The sequence below is a fragment of the Canis aureus genome, chromosome 19 (genome assembly GCF_053574225.1).
Source record: "Canis aureus isolate CA01 chromosome 19, VMU_Caureus_v.1.0, whole genome shotgun sequence".
Lineage (NCBI taxonomy): Eukaryota > Metazoa > Chordata > Mammalia > Carnivora > Canidae > Canis > Canis aureus.
Genome location: NC_135629.1, coordinates 11,831,037 through 11,849,984, shown reverse-complemented (window position 1 = coordinate 11,849,984; position 18,948 = coordinate 11,831,037). Strand labels below are relative to the sequence as shown.

Here is an 18,948-nt window from a genome sequence, read left to right as displayed (position 1 = left end):
CAGACTGGGATATTTTCTGTTGTCTGCAGTCATTTTTGACTGTGACAAATGCAGGTTGTGCTACTGGCACTTAGTGACAGAGGTCAGAGATGCTACTAACCATTTTACACTGCATAGGACATTCCCTCCCCCTACCACACCCGAGGATTATCTGATCCCAGAAGTCAATAGCAGCAAGGTCAAGGAACCCTGTCTTACAGAGATTTGACATTTATATTGCTAGCGGAATACCTCAAAAGTCGGCCTCTGGTGTTTGGTAAACCAAACTCTAGGCATGAGACTGGCTCTCATGGCCTGAAAGAGATCTAGGATCATATCTAATAAACATGGAAAATGTTAAAGTAACACTTAACTTTGGTTATCTTTTTTTTTTTTTTAAGATTTTATTTATTTATTCATGAGAGACAGAGAGAGAGAGAGAGAGAGGCAGAAACATAGGCAGAGAAGCAGGCTCCATGCAAGGAGCCCAATGTGGGACTTGATTCTGGGACTCCAGGATCACGCCCTGGGCTAAAGGTGGCACTAAACCGCTGAGCCACCCAGGGAGCCCCACCTTTTTTTTTTTTTTTTTTTAAATTCATAGAGACACATAGAGAGGCAGAGACATAGGCAGAGGGGGAGAAGCAGGCTTGCTGTGGGGAGCCCAATGTGGGACCAGATCTTGGGACCCCGGGGTCATGCCCTGAGGCAGATGCTTAATCACTGAGCCTCCCATGCATCCTTGTTTTTTCTTAATATATGGTTGTTTACAGGAATATTGGCCAGAGGTAACTCATAGACATGTAAAATCAGGAAGAACCCTGAAAGGTTATAAAAATCACTCCTCCTGCCCCCATTTTCTTCTATTTCTCTAGTAAAGTATGCTGATGATTTCTATGGTGCCAGGTCAGGGATAGCAGGCAGGTCTCCACTGTACTTTGTCATTGAATGCTATGGAGATATGGGTGGAGATGTTTCTCTGATCTGCAGGCATCCTCAGAGAGCCTATCTGTATATTACCTACACATACATCTCCAGACACACTTGTAAGTAAGATGCTTCTTTAAGCAAATACCAGCAGACAAAACAGCATTGTGTGCCAAGTATGACATGTAAAATTTTTGTTTTGTAAATAATTTCACCTTTACCTTGTGATGTAATTTGGGCTCATTTGATTAACCCTATTTTATGGATACAAGAATAACCATGGAGAGCTTATCTAGCTTGATGGGAATTACATGTATTATTGCTATTTTGGTTGCTATTAACTGTCTAAAACTCCCAGTTTACTCTTGATTTTTTAATAATATTTATTTATTTATTTTAGACGGGGAAAGGGCAGAGGGAGATGGACTGAGATAATCTCAGGCAGACTCCCCACTGAGCTAAGAGTCTGATATGGGGCTCCATCTCAGGACCCTGAGATCATGACCTGCGCTAAAATGAAATGCTGGTTGCTTAGTCGACTGAGCCACCAGGTGCCCCACTCTTGAATTTTTATGGTTCATAAGAAATGTGGATAGACTTGTTTTGTTTCCCTCCTGCCCCGGCACTTTATACACCCATTTTTGAATCAGGATGTCAAGAATGTGACTTGACAAAATTATGATGGTCTCAGGACCCCTAAGAAAACATCACCGCCTTGTTGCATTTGTGTACATCCATGGTAGTGAAGTGAAGGCAGTGAATATAGAAAATAGGTAGAAAAATAAGGAGAGGCTCCAATCTAAATCCTATTCCTCCCCTACTTTGATGCTTTCATGTGTATATAAAATAGGGTTCCCACTCAGAACATGGCTGGGAAGGTGGTTGGATGACTTGAAGATCAGAGTGGAAAAGACTCAGGAATTACTAAATCAATAAACATTTTCTAGATTTAGATGATTTTAAAATGAAAGTCCATCATAGAACCAAACACTGAGTCCTATGAAAATGTAGACCAGCTTGGTCCAGAGTTACTTAAAACTTCAAGGCATTATCTGAAGGAAAAAGAGCATGAACTGCCTTACAAAAATCTTGAATGTTGGAGGAACTTGTGTCAAGATAGAGTTTGAAGATTATTCAAACACTTGAATTTAAAATGCGGTGGAAAAGCATGTTCTAAATGACATAGAAAAGTTTCAAGGGCATCTCATAACCACTCCTAACATCTGCCAACTATGAGAGGTGTAAAATATTAGGTCGCCCCACTTTGCCTTGATATTGCATCTCACTTATTCACATTGGTCTAGACTGGATCATGTTGTTCCCCTTCAGTCAACTTTGTGGCTATAAGAATCCTGTATTCTGTTTGGTCACATGTGTCAACATCTGGATTCTGAAATACAGTCATTTTTACATCAACTTTAGAAAGAGATAAGAAGGCAAAACAATGTTTATGATGGTAATATTTTACGTATTAAAGGTTGTTGCAAAAATTCATGAGGTTATATATGTAAAGTATCACACATCTAAAAGCCCAGTATATAAAGAGATTTAATAAAGCAATAGTAATAAAATCAATAACAGATACATTTTTTGGAACATATATTATACAAATTTGACTTGCAATCCACACATTGAACTCCACAGTTCTCAAGATGGTTATTACCACTCACAGAATGTTGAAGGTGTTTGGTTTTATGCAATTAAAGAAATGAAAGATGAAGGAAAAAAGAGCTGCAATACTTGATGATAATCTCTGTCATGAGTAATTTAAAGTTGAATGAAACTCCAGATTTTAGACAAATTGAAAGTTTTTAATCATTATTCAGTACTTTGAAATAAATAAATACTATTAAAAATCAGTATTGAAGTCCAGCCATCCTAATTCAAGCTGAGATATTATCAAGGGAAGAAATAAGTATAAATTGAAGAGAATGATGCTTCAAAGAATGAACCTGAAAGGGTTATTCATTCCTTTTCCCTTTTTTGGGGATCCATATCAATAAAGCTTAATAAGAACTAAGAGTGAAATTACTGCTAACTGTGAACTTAATAATGCCCCACTGGGAGTTCATTAATATCTCAACAGGTACACTGAAGCATTATCTTAATTGCACATGATACTTTCAAAAACTGCATTTTACAAGTTTTGTGGAAAATGCCCTCTGGAATTAATACATTTTGAATTTCCTTTCCTATCTGTGCAGATTCCCAGGAACATGGAACCATACACTTCATTCACTTTTACAAAAATAAGAAGTTCCCAGTCAGAGGCACTTTCCTTCTAATATAAAGACGAAGGAATTCAAAATGCATTAAACCAAGTTCAGGGCTTCCATTTTTTTCTAAATAAGTGAAATGGTTCTTCTATTTTTGTAAATATTGAATAGGAATAAGAATAGGAATCTATTTTGAAGAGAATCAAGTTTGTGTTGGAGTAGTGGTAACAATTTGGATTTAAAAATTATTTATATTAATGTAATCTAGTCCGAATCTGGACTTGGGTCTTCAGTTATTTTGGCAGATACAGACACTAAAGTGATGCTTAAAGGAGTGTTGATTCTAAGCCCAAGAGATCTCTTGCCTAGAAGTATTTGACTTTGTAGTAATTATGGAATGAAATTAAATGTGGAGTTCAATCTTGTCAACACTTGAAAAGTGAAAGTGCATCACACACTCATTTGATTTTCTATTAAACATGACATAGAATTATTTTCTGTAGACTTGTTTAATATATTCCTTCTTTTTCCCTCTATTTTAATTTGATAATGGCAATGTTAACATAAAGCAAAGGCATTTAACTAGAACCAAGGGCCTGGGATGCCAAACACTAATTGCTTCTTGCATCTGACATCCAAGCCTGGTTGTGGAAAGGAGAGAAGCTAAGGAGACAGCAGGGCAGAATGACCCTATTTAAAATGATAAATTTAAGTGTATTTTGCAGAGTTAGATTGAACTCTGGGCACTGCCAGAGGTGCCCAGAGTTATCAAATCTTGGGCCTAAGAGAAAAAAAAAAAACAGAATGAACAGTTCTAAATGATTCCTGAGGTCCCTTTACCTCTGAAACCCCAACCAATGTCAGCTTGTCCTACATTCCAGTGATGAGGAAGGAAATCTTAGAGAATAGTGTGCCAAGGGAGAAAAAAAAAAAAAAAGTGCAAAAGAAAGCATTTGCTTCCATGCCTAAAACTGCCAATCACGGGTCCCCAAGGGAGGTATGATTTCCAATTCCTATGGGTCCCTCGGACCATACCAACCAAGAAGATAAGGGTTTCTGTTTTCTTGAGATTATTCTATTTCATCCATTTGCTGGCTTACTCATTCACAGTGCTATCCAGTGGGGATAAAATGAGGAACAAGGTCCTTGCTCTCCATGGGGTTAAGTTCTCCTCGAGAAAGAAGAGAAGGGATAAACAGAATGATGGGTTTATTGCTGTTTTTATTCTGTTTGCTTTGTAATATTTAAAAAAGGTCGGGATCCCTGGGTGGCGCAGCGGTTTGGCGCCTGCCTTTGGCCCAGGGCGTGATCCTGGAGACCCGGGATCGAATCCCACGTCGGGCTCCCGGTGCATGGAGCCTGCTTCTCCCTCTGCCTGTGTCTCTGCCTCTCTCTCTCTCTCTCTCTCTCTCTCTCTGTGACTATCATAAATAAATAAAAAAAAAAAAAAAAAAAAAAAAGGTCAAGAAAGTTAGCTTCTACATAGCTTTCCAATGACAATTTTCAGGTGTGAACTGCTCAAAAACTTGATTACTTGAAACTAGTTGCTATCTTGTGATTATTGTCACCTGATTCATACCTTGGGTGAAATAATTGGAGAAACTGAGATTTTCTTTGAAAATCTTGGTGGAGGGTCTTTTTCAACTCTTTGAAGACAGAATACTATTAGTTCTAGCTAAAGACTGTTTTCTTTCTTTCTTTCTTTCTTTCTTTCTTTCTTTCTTTCTTTCTTTCTTTCTTTCTTTTGTTGCAAAATAAGATTTTAACTGATAGTCTGAATTCTTCATTTGACTATACATTTTTCAAGATAAGAAATAAGAATAAGTACTAGTTGACTTTAAATGCTCACTGTTGAGAAATGTGAAAAAGGAAAGCTATTTTCGCCACTATCATTTTTGTTTTCCTGGATATTCTAGCTGATGTAATTAGAAAATAAAACTAAATTAATTTTTATAATATGACTTCCTTACCTGAAAATCCTAAGGAAATAAACTGAAAGCTATTAAAACTAATAAGAATTTTAACAGGGGTGTAAGTCACAAAGTAAATATACAAAATTAATAGATTCTCATATACCAGCAATAAATAGAAAACAAAATGAAAATGTTATATCATTCATAATGCAATAAAAATAACAATTATCTAGAAATAAAGTTAATACCAATTATCTAGAAATAAAGTTAACGGTGTGCAAGGCCTACATGGAAGCAATCATAAAATTTTACTAAGAGAAAAGAATGAACAATAGAATGGATGAAGATAATTATTTTCCCATAGGGGAAAATAAAATATTGTAAATGTATCAATTCTTCCCAAATTAATTTATAAATATAATTCTCATCAAAACCTTAATGGAACTTTATTAGAAACTTCAAAAAATTATGCTAAAATTTCAGCTAGAAAATTAAATATGTGTGATTGCCTATGGCCGTTTTTAAAAGAAAAAACTATGAAGAGAGGATACATTCCAACTAATACAGCCCTAAATACTCTACACTTATAAGAAATAAAATAGTAACTCTCCCTAGACTTGGAAGATAGAAAGTGAGATAGTAGAGAATACACCCCAAAGATCCAAGGATATTTAAAAATTTAATATGTGACAAGAGATGGTCTTTCCCATCAGTAAAGAATGATTAATTATTTAACATATGGTGCTGGGGCAAGTAGTTAACCATTTGAGAGAAGTCACTGTAGATTGTTGGTCTACTTTCATAATAATCCCAACTAATTTCCATGTAGGGAAATATTTAAATGTAAACCTCAAATATTCCTGTCACATTGGTGGGGATAGAGGCTTGAACAAAATTCTAAGAAAATACTCAGGGACATCTACACAGAATTAGCTTTGAATATTCTTCTTCTTCTTCTTCTTTTTTTTTTTTTTCTAGTGGCAAAAAGTTGGAAAATGTTTAAACATTTAACAATGAACATTAGGTTTAGGTTAGGTTTAGCTAGGCATATTATACAATATGAGAGAGAGAGAAAGTGAAATGAAAGGACAGGGAAGGGTGGGAGGAGAAGAAATTGAGATTCACAATTGCATAGTTTTTAATATATATGTGCATACCCACATGCACACACAAAAACGATAAAGAGAAAAAAATGTTAACAGGGATGAAGGCATTAAAGTTATTTTCTTCTTTTTGTTTCTCTGTTTTTCACAAAGAAATACACATTTCTAAGGAAAAGTACAGACTCATTCTAAACAATTACAATGGATTATAAATGTCTTTAATCCTATTTGAGACTCATCATTAACAAAAACCATGTTTATGTGATAGGCAAATTTTTATGAATAGTAGAGAGTAATAAAAGAAGATGAAAATTAAGTCCTGTGATAAAGATTAAAAATGCTCAGGGTGCCTGGATGGCTCAGTTGATTAAACCTCTGCTTTTGGCTTAGGTCGTGATCTTGGGGTCCTGGGACCTAGCCCAAAGTCCTGGCTCCCTGCTCAGTGGGGAACCTGCTTGTCCCTTTTTCCTCTGCTCCTCACCCACCCCCTCCTTATTATTTATCCAAATAAATAAATAGAGTTTTTTAAAAAAAGATTGTATTTATTTATTTTGGAGAGAGTGAATGAGAGATAGCATAGACACAGAAGCCAGGGGAAAGACAGAGGGAGAGGGAGAAGCAGACTCCCCACTGAGCAGGGAGCCTGAAGAGGGGCTTGATCCCAGGACCCTGGCTGGGACCATAACCTGAGCCCAAGGCAGATGCTTAACCAACTGAGCCACCCAGGTGCCCCAATAAATAAAATCTTTAAAAAATGCTTATTATTATTATTATTTAATCAGAGAAGGGAATTCTCAAAGAGAGACAAAATATCTACTATTCTACAGCCAAAGTATTACTACACTAAATTTTCTTCATCAAAGGATCAATTCTGCATTTCCATCGAAGACTGGCAAGAAGAGAGGATTTCAGTAGCAGGAAGAGAAATTATTGCTAGGCTATCAAGGAGAATGTGGAGACTAATCGCTGAAGATGACTAATAATAATTTTGCCAGTTGTAGGCACCAGGTACAACACACACTTCAAAATAATTACGTGGTGTGCTTAAACACTGTTTTAAAAACAAGTAACTAAATATGCAACGTGATACTTAAATAAGTAGCATCATATTTCATAGGTTACATAAATTCCTGCAGTCTTTCTTCTCTTACTGCAAGGAGGCATGTCCTTATGCATCTATATTTTTATCACAGAAATGAAATCCATTTGTTCTTTCCTTCCTTATTCTAACATATGCATAATGTAGAAATAAGTACACTGTATATAAGATATGTGCATGATCCTAAAGATACACATGAGTCTTAAACCAGGAGATATGTCTTATTTATAATGAAAAGACAGACCACAGATAATGACCACTTTTAAAGGATGCATGGTAGTGAGGGAAGAAATCTATTTTACCAAGATTTGCATCACTGAATTTGGAGCACAGTATAGAAAATCCACTTGCTTTGGGAGGGCTTCACAATTCTGATATTTTATCTCAGCTACATAAATGCAAATTCAAGTAGAGGGCTGGAAGTATCTTCATTAGCACAGTTTCAAAGGTAGAAAGGGATTTAGGCAGCAAAGGCATCTGTGCAACAGCATGCAGCTTTTACACTTCCACAAGTTGAAATTGATGGAAATGTATTGACATGCTTGGCTTCTTTCCTTTTTATTTCTTATATGAAAAAGTCTCTCTCTCCCCACTCCTCACCTCTCTCTCTCTTCATTCCTCCCTTAATCCCTTCCTTTTTTTTTCTGCCTGAAGTCTTTATTCAGTTGATGTTTTCCTTACCTAAAATTTATAACCTTGGAACTATAAATGAAACATAGGGAGCTCATTCTGTTAAGATATTTGTATAAGCTTCAACAAGGCATTTACATACAATGTTTGAATAACAGTCTAGGAATGATCACTAAAAAAACTTTTAGTGGCTCTGTAGTCAATGCTGTGGGACTCCAGTAATCTACTTTCCTTCCTTGTTTTATTCTTATTAAAATGTTTTACCAGCAATTCAGCAAAGTGTCATAGTTAAGAGTTCAGAAGTTTGCACTGGGCAGTTTCAGGTGTGAGTACTGCTCTCTGTCTTACAATTTTGGATTTGAGGCACGGTCATATCCTACTTTCAAGTCTCAATTTCCTCTTATGTAAAATGAGATAGTAATAGTTTAATATAATAAAGAATATTTACTGATGGTTAGATAAATTCCTGCATATGAAACTTTTATTTATTTATTTATTTTTTTAAAAGTTTTTATTTATTTATGATAGTCACAGAGAGAGAGAGAGAGAGAGAGGCAGAGACACAGGCAGAGGGAGAAGCAGGCTCCATGCACCAGGAGCCTGATATGGGATTCGATCCCGGGTCTCCAGGATCGTGCCCTGGGCCAAAGGCAGGCGCCAAACCGCTGCGCCACCCAGAGATCCCCGCATATGAAACTTTTAGAACATAACTGACAGCAAGAAAAAGTTGGATAAATAATAGGCATTATGCCTAAAGCAATGATGACAGAAATATATAAAAATATGTTCTTCCCTTAGGACAGTAAAGGGAATGTTTGCAATAATGTGTCTTGGGAATTCAAATATGAGGAATGGGTAAACTTTGTAAGGAAACACACACTGTTCTCTGTTTTGATTATCATTACCTCCATGTGTGAATCAAGCAGTCTGTCCCAGCATTATGCTAAGCAAAGTGTAATCATTATTCTTATCCCTCAAAACAAACTTTTATTAATGATATTTCATTGAGGCAAAATAACTTTACCAAAGTAAACATTCATGAAGAGAAGCATCAGGCTTTGATTCCAGATCTTGTCAATACTAAATCCCATTTTATCTCCACTACACCTCATGACCCCTATCACAAAGAGTTTCTCCTGATAGGGAGACTGAGGCTTTCTCACACTGGTTTTGGGCATTGAATCAGTGACGGTGCCCCCAGGGTCATGGAAGAAAGTGCATCAAGGATGGGCTTCATGGTAGGTAATCAATCTACTCTCAGGGCCGTCTGACTTGAGAGTAATGTTGACAAGAAAGGTTGATAGAGAAATGAGCTTTACAGAGGTGGTAACCAGCTTCAAACAACAGTAAATAGGTTTATTTTGGGCAAACTGCACTGGAAGGAAAGGAATAGGTAAACATTGAGTAGGATTTTTCAGGGCTCAAAGAATCAACGTGAGTGGAACTTTGGCATCTTTGGAGCAGAGTTGATAGGCTTGGCTTGAGCAAAGATCAAAACTGGCTTTTAGACACTTGAGAAATCTGTATGATAAAGCAAGTGTAAAGCCTGGGAGAGTGCGCAAGCAGAGTTTTGTGAAATTGCTCATTCTTACAGCTGATTAATGGTACCAATCATAGTCTGTTGCATGCTAGTGTTAGGAGAACTATGGTAATAGTAACTGTGTAGAGGTCTTGAGGTTAGGACCTAAGGCAGTATCCTAACTAGTGGCTACTTTGGGGCTTCCTCTTGGGTATTTGGAATCCCAAGCAAACATTTTTTCTGGAGCATCTTTATGTGTAAATAATTTGATTGAGCTAAAATCAGCATGCCAGGCCTCTTTAGGTAAGCCTAATCTCATATAGTCTTAAGAAACAAGTACTATACTAGGTAAAGGGAGCAATCTACATGTTAGGCTACTCTCCTGGAATCAAGGCCCTGCTATTGGGCCCTAGGATGATCCTCACAGGCATAAGTTCTAGAGCTCCTTGGGACATCTGCTGAATCCCATGAAGGGTAGAGGACAGCCCTGCATCTCTCACCACCCAAAGAGGAGCTTAGGAAATTTTGAGAAAGACTCTCCAAAGTGCAGGGACTGCTGAAGTGAAGGCTTTATGGCAAGAAACCCCCTGGCCTGGTTCTAAAGTGTTATTTCATAATATTCTTGTGAAGAATATATGAAATGATGGATGCAGCTTGTTTAGACACTTCCTCACAGATGATCAGTACTCAAACAATGTTAGATGACTAATGATATCCACCAATATTCATGAGCCATGTCAACCAATCTCTATACAAACTCCAGCTAGGTAATTGTTTTTGTTGTGGTTTCTAATTGCTTTTGAGAAATAAAGCATGGGGGTAACTGGTTGGCTCAGTTCGTTAAGTGTCTGTCTATGGCTCATGGTCATGATCCCAGGGTCCTGGGCTGCCCACTCAGCAGGGAGCCTGCTTTTCCCTTTCCTTCTGCCCTTCCCTCCTATTTGTGCTCCCTTGCTCTCTTAAATAAATAAATAAATAAATAAATAAATAAATAAATAAATAAATAAATAAATAAATTCATTCATTCATTCATTCATTCATTCATTCTTTTTTTAAAAAAAGAAGTAAAACATGATTCTGTTTATCAGAAAGGTTACAAATTCTTTTCTCCTAACCACCATGACTCATGTGATTCCCTACCATCTTCATTACCTCTGAAGAGGAAATGAGAGGCCAAGGCACAAAAGCACATCTTTCGGTGCTATCTGAAAGTAGTTGGTTGCATTTAGGTAGTTTATTTTATTTTATTTATTTTTTTATTTTTTTAATTTTTATTTATTTATGATAGTCACAGAGAGAGAGAGAGAGAGAGGCAGAGACACAGGCAGAGGGAGAAGCAGGCTCCATGCACTGGGAGCCCGATGTGGGATTCGATCCCGGGTCTCCAGGATAGCGCCCTAGGCCGAAGGCAGGTGCCAAACCACTGTGCCACCTAGGGATCCCGCATTTAGGTAGTTTAGAGTTGCAGTGGGTTGTTTACTAAAACGTGCATCCTCTTTGGAGCTCGAGCCCTGTATTGTGAGTGTATTATCATCAGTATAAGTGAATCTCTTACATCCTGGTGGTGTGCTCTCTCATGTGGTGTTTTTTTTTCTTTCCAGATCCCCCAGATCAGTTATGCATCAACGGCACCTGAGTTAAGTGATGACCGGCGCTATGACTTCTTCTCCCGTGTGGTCCCACCTGACTCCTTCCAAGCTCAGGCTATGGTGGATATTGTAAAGGCCCTAGGCTGGAATTATGTGTCTACCCTCGCATCTGAAGGGAGTTACGGAGAGAAAGGTGTGGAATCCTTCACACAGATTTCCAAAGAGGCAGGTAGGAAGAGATTGCAATGGTCAAGATGACTTTCTTCGCTTGTCTGTGGCTTGTAGTGTTCTTTCCAATCTTCATTAAACCAACACTGTAGATAATCACTATATCCCTACTCTCATATTCCCTACTGCCTGTAAAGTAAATCTGTAAAGCCTTCATTTACAACACTTTGCCAGTTTTGAAGAGAATATTTTCAAAAGTGTGAAACAGCAGTCCTCTAAAGTATTAGTAGCAGAAAGGGAAATAAGAGAATATGTACTAAATTTGGTATCTTACTTCTGTGTAGTGAGTAATAGTGTGGATTGCAGCCTGCACACAGGAACCTGAGACACTATTGATAAATGTGCCTCTCCACACATGCTCTTCTTCTCTGCCCTGCTCCAAAGTGAGCAAATTGTTTAAAATTATGAGACCCTAGGGATCCCTGGGTGGCGCATCGGTTTAGCGCCTGCCTTTGGCCCGGGGCGCGATCCTGGAGACCCCGGATCGAATCCCACGTCGGGCTCCCGGTGCATGGAGCCTGCTTCTCCCTCTGCCTGTGTCTCTGCCTCTCTCTCTCTCTCTCTCTCTCTCTCTCTGTGTGACTATCATAAATAAATAAAAATTAAAAAAAAATTATGAGACCCTAATCACGGTGGCTCTTTGCTTTGAAAAGGAATGACAGTGACACTCTGACTGACTTATCTAAAACCAAGGTAAATAAATTATCTAGACAGTAGACTGTATTTAGACAAATAGTCTTTGGAACTTTATTTTGACAAAGATAGTTCAATTAAGTAGCACTTGTAATAGATTATTTTGTAAGTTTCTTTAGCTCGAAATGGAATTAATGAGTTCAAATGTTTGGCCAGGTGGTTTCCATTGGACAGACTTTGAGAAATGAGATTAAAATCTTCACTCTTAGGAATTCTGGCAATAAATATTTAGGCTTCCCCATATGGAAATATTGGTACAGTAAACATACATTTAAAAAATGCATGCTTGGATATTCCTGTAAAGTTCTTAATGCTAAAGTTAGGTTCTCAGTTTGGTTTGTAAGAATTTCATCTAATCTGAATGGTTATTGACTGGAATAGTTAGCTGACCATAAAGGTAAATACACAAGCAAGGTAATAGAAACAGAGGTCCTTTTCATGAGGAAACATGTCATAAATCCTGAAGACATGGTTTTGAATATTTGACTGTCATTCTAGAGATACACCTAGACATGTAATGCATCAGGGTATAGATGGTATATCTGCAAATGGCTACTAAAAGAAGGGAGCCAGGGCTTATATATATCCCATGATTTTAACTCAGTCCCTTATCATTAGTTTAAATTTGAATAATTCACTTGAGAGCTGGGTCATTTTTATACTTTTCCATCTGACTGAAATATTCTTACTCTTCATCCCTTTGACTAGATAACTCTTGATCGTTGACAGGTCTCATCCTAAATGCCATTTTTAAATGTATAAATGTACTTCAAACTTTCTTCGGTCTATTCGCTTGGCCTTGTATTTTTAGTATCTCCTCCCATGGCACTTGTCACATACTGGTATAATTTTTGTTGTTGATGTTTTCTGTCTTGTCCCCTAGACTCTAAGAGGAGATTGTGTCGATCTCATTCACTACTATAGTCCCAGAATCTGTGTTTCTAAGGGAAATATACTTAGTATAATTCAGTTAGAAATTTTCTGATTCGGAAAGAAACCTTAACTCTGGGCTTGTGTCAGGCGTACTAAAATATAAGAGTCATTAATAATGGACTTTGTGAATCTTCAATGAAATACCTTATAAGTTTTGATAACTACATTTTTATTTATTTCTTTGTTTCTTTGACTCCTGCTTTGACCCAAATACTAGAAGCCAATTTAGAGCAATAACTAAAATATGAGCATAACAGCCAATAGATAAGATAAAGAGAAAATATGGGTAAAATAGAAGATAAAATTCAGAGATACAGTTCAGATACCATCTTATTCTATGTAACTGCTGCAAGTGGGTCTCAAATTTAATACTGGACAAAGCAAAGATCACTACCCAATTCATTACAAAATTTACAGTGTCCATAAGGTCAAAATCATGTTGATTATTCAGTAAAGGACAGGGAAAAGACAAATGTTTGCTTTGAAACTTTTCTAACACTATATTTTATAGACAGGTCAGCGGTGAGTTTCATATGGTTATTTATTCCTGGTGCTACTTGGTGAAAACTTAAGATATAATATCAGAGTCTGCTGTATAATGACACTGCAGAAAGGAAACGCCCTTGCAATATGGTATTAAACTCCTAGCTCATAAATTTAGCTAAACATATGTTGAAATGGCCCAGCGCAGAAATAAAGATTTTATCATTGGCAGCCATTTCAGATGAGGTTCTTTAGTCTGAGAGCTTTTGAATTTGAGGACAAGAGTAACTAAAAAGACAGTTGCAGAATTGCAGGAAAACATTGAGGGTTCAGGCAATGGCTTGCAGATTAGTTCTTTTCCTGTAAGTATTATGATATTCATCATCTACTTATAATAAATTTCATTGAAACCACAGCATTTGTGCAATTAATATAAGTGAATTTACTCATATGCTTAACAAATACCCTGCTCCACCCCCAAAGAAAAAAAAAAGAGGAGAGAATATTGCAATTTAAATGACATGCAGGACCTTTATTCACCAGTGTGTACATTACTTAGAGAAAACTTGGACGTGGGAAACATGATTGCATTGCTTCTTCAACTGTTTTCACTTCTCTGGCCTCATAATATGAGCTTCTTGCTACCCCAAGCCTGACTTCAGTAGACAGAGATACATATTCATATGCCACAATCTCTAAAATAACCCCACTATTTTCTGATATTCATTCAAAAAAACAGCAATATGTTCTAGTTAAGAAACATGAAAAAAGAGAAGAAAAAATTGCTTTATTGGAATTTCTTGGCAGTATACATGCTTAAGGAAATTTTAAGGGTAATTTTAAATGTCTGCTTTTTTCTCTTGCCTGATGACTGTAGACTCTGGTCCTCAAAGAAAGATACAAGTCCACATGCATTTGTAGAAGGGATGGAGGGGCACAGAGATAAGCACTAGGGTGCCAGGAGGAGGTGGATTTGAGGAACAGGCACTATTCTTTTCATGTTGTAAAACTTTGGATGCATGATTTAACTTTTCAGGTCTCAGGTTCCTCATGTAGAGAATGAGATTAATACCTGCTTTGTCAGGTTAGTAATGTAAGTAATATCATATGTTGGGAATCGCCTAACACTCAACAATACCAAGTTATTATTAGTGTATCACACCAGTTGAGTTCCCCATAGAGGAGTGTTGCAAGGTTGCAGAGTTTTTGTCTCACAGAATTGAAGAATGAATCTCTTGGACAATGGGTAAAGTGAAGTGAAAGTTTATTAAGAGAAGGTGAGAACAAAAAAGAAAAAGAAAAAGGTCTCTAGAGTGAGAAGGGTCCCAAATGCATTGCCACTGAGCCCTTTTATGGTCTTTTATAGAAAACTGACCAGGGAACTTGGTAAATATCTTTTCTATAATATTTATGACAAACATGGTAGACTTGTAAATATTATGAAAATATCTCACCTGTATTTAGAACAAACAAGGTGGATTTGTTATGTTCCCTTCTCTCTGGTTAATATCTTGTCTGTAACATTTTTCCACATCTGGGATTTCTGTGAGCCTGGTTGGGTAGCCCCTTACCTGTCTCTCCCTACCTAGCCTTGCCTATCCCTTACTCATTAGTAGAGTTATTGTTTGAGTTTTAAAAATTTGAAAATAATGCAAGTGATGGATGACACTTGCCTTTAGATATAACTACAAGGTTTTATATATTATATGTAGTTATATAATATAAATTATGTATTATAGGTATATAATAGCTGAGTTGCTATTTTTGCTAATATGCCTTCATTATATTAGAAGCATAAGAAGAAAAAGAGGTTAGCTATTCATATTTTCCTATGTATGTACTGAGAGAGAGAGAGAGAGAGAGAGAGAATGAGAGTGAGAGAGCATAAGGTCATTGATGTTTCTATGTACTGCTAGCAGGCTTGAAGGAGTTACTTCCATGCTTTCTGAACAGTTTGACTTTGAAGATTATGATTCTTATCTTATTATCTTTATCTTTTTTCTTTATCTTTTTTTTTTTAATTTTTATTTATTTATGATAGTCACACACAGAGAGAGAGAGAGGCAGAGACACAGGCAGAGGGAGAAGCAGGCTCCATGCACCGGGAGCCCGACATGGGATTTGATCCCGGGTCTCCAGGATCGCGCCCTGGGCCAAAGGCAGGCGCCAAACAGCTGTGCCACCCAGGGATCCCTTTTTTCTTTATCTTTTTCTTTATCTTATCTTATCTTATCTTATCTTATCTTATCTTATCTTATCTTAATTAGTATCTTTAAGACTTTCAGTGCCAGGGTAACTCAGTCAGTTAAGCCCTGAACTTTGGCTCAGATCATGATCTCAGGGTCATGGGATGGAGCTGGGCATCCTTGGCTCTGTGCTCAGCAGGGAGTCTGCTTGAGATTCTCTCTCTCCCTTTTCCTCTGCACCCCCCACAGTCTCACCCCTCCCCCAGAATAAATAATAAATACATCTTTTTTTTTTTTTTTTAAAGTTGTACCCTTTAAGATTACTTCTAAAATTTACTTTAGACCTTTAGACTTAAGTCCTGAAGCAGAGGCTGCTTAAGAACTAGAGCATGAGTTGTATCCACCATGCACATAGTCAAGAACATGAGTGAGCTCTCCTTTATCATGCTGTGGTAGAAGAAATCAAGACAATGATGTCTGAGGAAAGAAGCCATGCTTCATCAGGAGACCATATAATTTGTTTGGAACATGGAAACATAGGCACACTTTCTCTAAGCTCTCAAAGAAAACCTCAGTAGTCATGGGAGATTTAAATATGCATGGATGCTGCTCCTTGTTGAAGAGTCCTTCAAAGAGGACTGTAACATGATTTTCTCAAATGATGAGATTTTTGTAAAACAGTTATATTTGCATAAATTGCCCTGTTTATTTGAATGAATGCACATGCAGTATCAACAAAAGCAATTTATTGCTTAATATCACAAGGAATAAGAGATTATTCACTCCCAATGTGCTTTAATATTCAAGTCAACATAGTAACCTAACTAGCCTAAATTAGACATATAGTCTCCTCTTTCTAAAGTGAAGGTAAAAACTAAATGCTTATGATAGTATATACAACCTTAATATATTTCAGACTTTTGAATCAAATTTCGTTCAAGGATTATGGGAGTAAGGGCATATGACTTTTGAGTTTGCCAGACAATTTTCAGGAGAATCACATGACCAATGTTTCACAATATAGCACAAATAGTAATGATTTGCTACTGCGTATGGTATCATGACAGATGTCCACTTTTCAAAATCTGAAATAACAGTTGAATTATCTTTTTGGTATTTTGTGCCAGTTACTTAGTACAGATATTTTAATTGGTCTTATAAAGCAATTATCATTATTAGATAAACTATAGAACTTAATTTTATTTAATACTTTGTCTTAATCTAGAATATTCTTTCCTAGAATAATTAGGTGAGACTTAATCAACTATTAATAACTTTTTTTGCAAACCTCAGTCTCTTTTAGATCTCAAGAACTAGTTAGATTTGCTTATTATGGGATTCTGTTTTCCTTATTGGATTCTGCGCTTCTCCCTGTTTCAGAGATGCAATGTTTACTTTCATTGTGTGGGAATTATCAGTCTTCCCCACTGTACTGTAACCTCTATGAGGTCAAGGACTTTGCCTTAGGACCCCATCATCTACCACAGTATTTGACATATAGAAGGCATTCAATAAGTATTTAAAAGAAGATGAGAAGAGAGAGAGGAGTTGCATGTCTTCCTTTGCCTTTTAGAAAAAGCCTGTAGATGAAACATTTATGATATATAATTTTGTAATATGTAATTTTGTGACTTGTGGGTCACAAAAAATTATATCCTACACCTGTTTGCTGTGGTTTAATACAGATGCCCTCATTCTGACTCTACTGTCTTCTTCTCTCTTATGATCCCCTCATAAAACTTAAAGCAGTGTGATGTAACATGTCTTTAATTCCATCTAGGTTGAATTGCAGATTCTTTTCCTTTTATTTTTTTGTCTCTGCCTGTGTCATGGTGAATATAGAAAACTCAGAGGCATTTTCGAGCCTAACTGCAGTGTTTCCCAAATGAAGTGTTCAGTGGTCCTAGTTTAAATACAGGTATTAAACATTCAAAGGCTAACTTTCAAAATGTAAAATCACAAGAACTCCCATGATATCATTTATCTTCAGTTGTTCTTAAAACTAAACTGTAAATTCCCAAGAAGAGGAATTATATTTTGTATTTTATTTTTTAGATTCTCAGTGGTTAGCACAGCATTTTATATTTTTACCCTGACTCCATTTACTAGCACATCTTGAGGGTGACCCCTTACCCACACCATCATTGCCATTTACTTCTGGGCAATGAGCTCCATTCATAGCTATATCTGTTCATACCTCCAGATTAGCCCCTCTGATGTAGTATTCATTCAGTTATGATGATAATCTTTCTAAAATAGAAAGAAGGCTATTTCATTATTTATCTCTGGTCTCTCTTTCCCCAGAGGAATAAGTAAACAATATCTAGCATGGCATATAAGTCCTTTCTGATCTAGTGTTTGCTTCAGTCATGAGTCTCATTCCCATACTATCCCTATCCTCTTTTATTCTCACCTCAGGCCCCCATACACTCTTTTTACCCTACCAATTCAACCTTCTGTAAGTATCAGGATACTCTGTTCCTTTGTCAACACTATGCTTCTGCCTGGACCACCAGCTAACTCTATTTTTTTCAAAATACGACACCTTGGGAAAAGCCATCCTTGACTTAATCGTCCTTTGTGATCCTATTTTGGGTTGCTGTGTATACATTTGTTTATTTTAACAGCACTCCATTTTAAGTCTACATCCCTGAATAAATTCATGGAGAATGACCAATGACACAAGTCTTGAGGAGAAAACAAGCCTGCATATCACTATAGAGCTAAAATGGCCAGATGTTCATGTTCCCAGCCTTCCTTGAAGCTAAGGTACAACCATGTAACCCAGTCTTGGCTAATCAGACATACCCATCATAGATGATCCAAGAGCTGGGGGTACAGAGAAGCAGTAACAACAGAGAACCCATATTGTTGACAGTAGCTGCAGTGATATCCATGTTCTAGGGCTGGAGATGGCAATCAGCATGAGCTGGCAGCGGTAGTACAATCTCCAACTTCCATTCCAAGAGTAGCAGCAACAGTGCCCCAGTTAACTTGGTTCTGTGGCACATGTTTTGGCTTTGATACCGATAGCTTAGTCATCCTTTGTTTTGGTTCATTTTCTGACTTTGGTTCCCAGGCTTCCCCAGTGATTCTGTGGATTGTCCAGCATAATTTAAATAATAATTTAAAGGGGGTGCCTGGGTGGCTCAGTTGGTTGAGGGTCTGACTCTTGATTTCAGCTCAGGTCGTGAGATAGAGACCTGCATCAGGCTCCCCACCAGGAGTGAAGCCTGCTTAAGATTCTCTCCCTGCCTCTGCTCTGTCTGCCTGCTTGCATGCACACACATGGACTCAATCTCTCTCTCTCTCTCTCTCTCTCAAAAATAAATAAATAAAAAACAAAAACAAAATCCCCCAAAACGACACACACTACAAAACAAAACACTTTAAAGTAGTAATTTAAATTTATAATTTATTTTCTACTTGATCTAGACAGGCTTTACTTTA

At 37.1% G+C, this 18,948-nt stretch overlaps 1 protein-coding gene across 10 annotated transcripts in view; it reads left to right on the top strand.

Moving 5' to 3' along the window:
* The window catches only part of GRM7 (glutamate metabotropic receptor 7), an 836,468-nt gene that overhangs the window by 260,140 nt on the left and 557,380 nt on the right, over positions 1-18,948 (top strand). For all 10 annotated transcript variants that reach the window (XR_013357466.1, XR_013357467.1, XR_013357464.1 and 7 more), the window contains exon 2: positions 10,988-11,204. Coding sequence is in view for 6 of the 10 variants with exons in the window: in XM_077857985.1 (XP_077714111.1) it covers positions 10,988-11,204 (217 nt within the window). In the remaining 4 variants the exon portion in view is untranslated. The remainder of the gene's footprint in view (positions 1-10,987; positions 11,205-18,948) is intronic.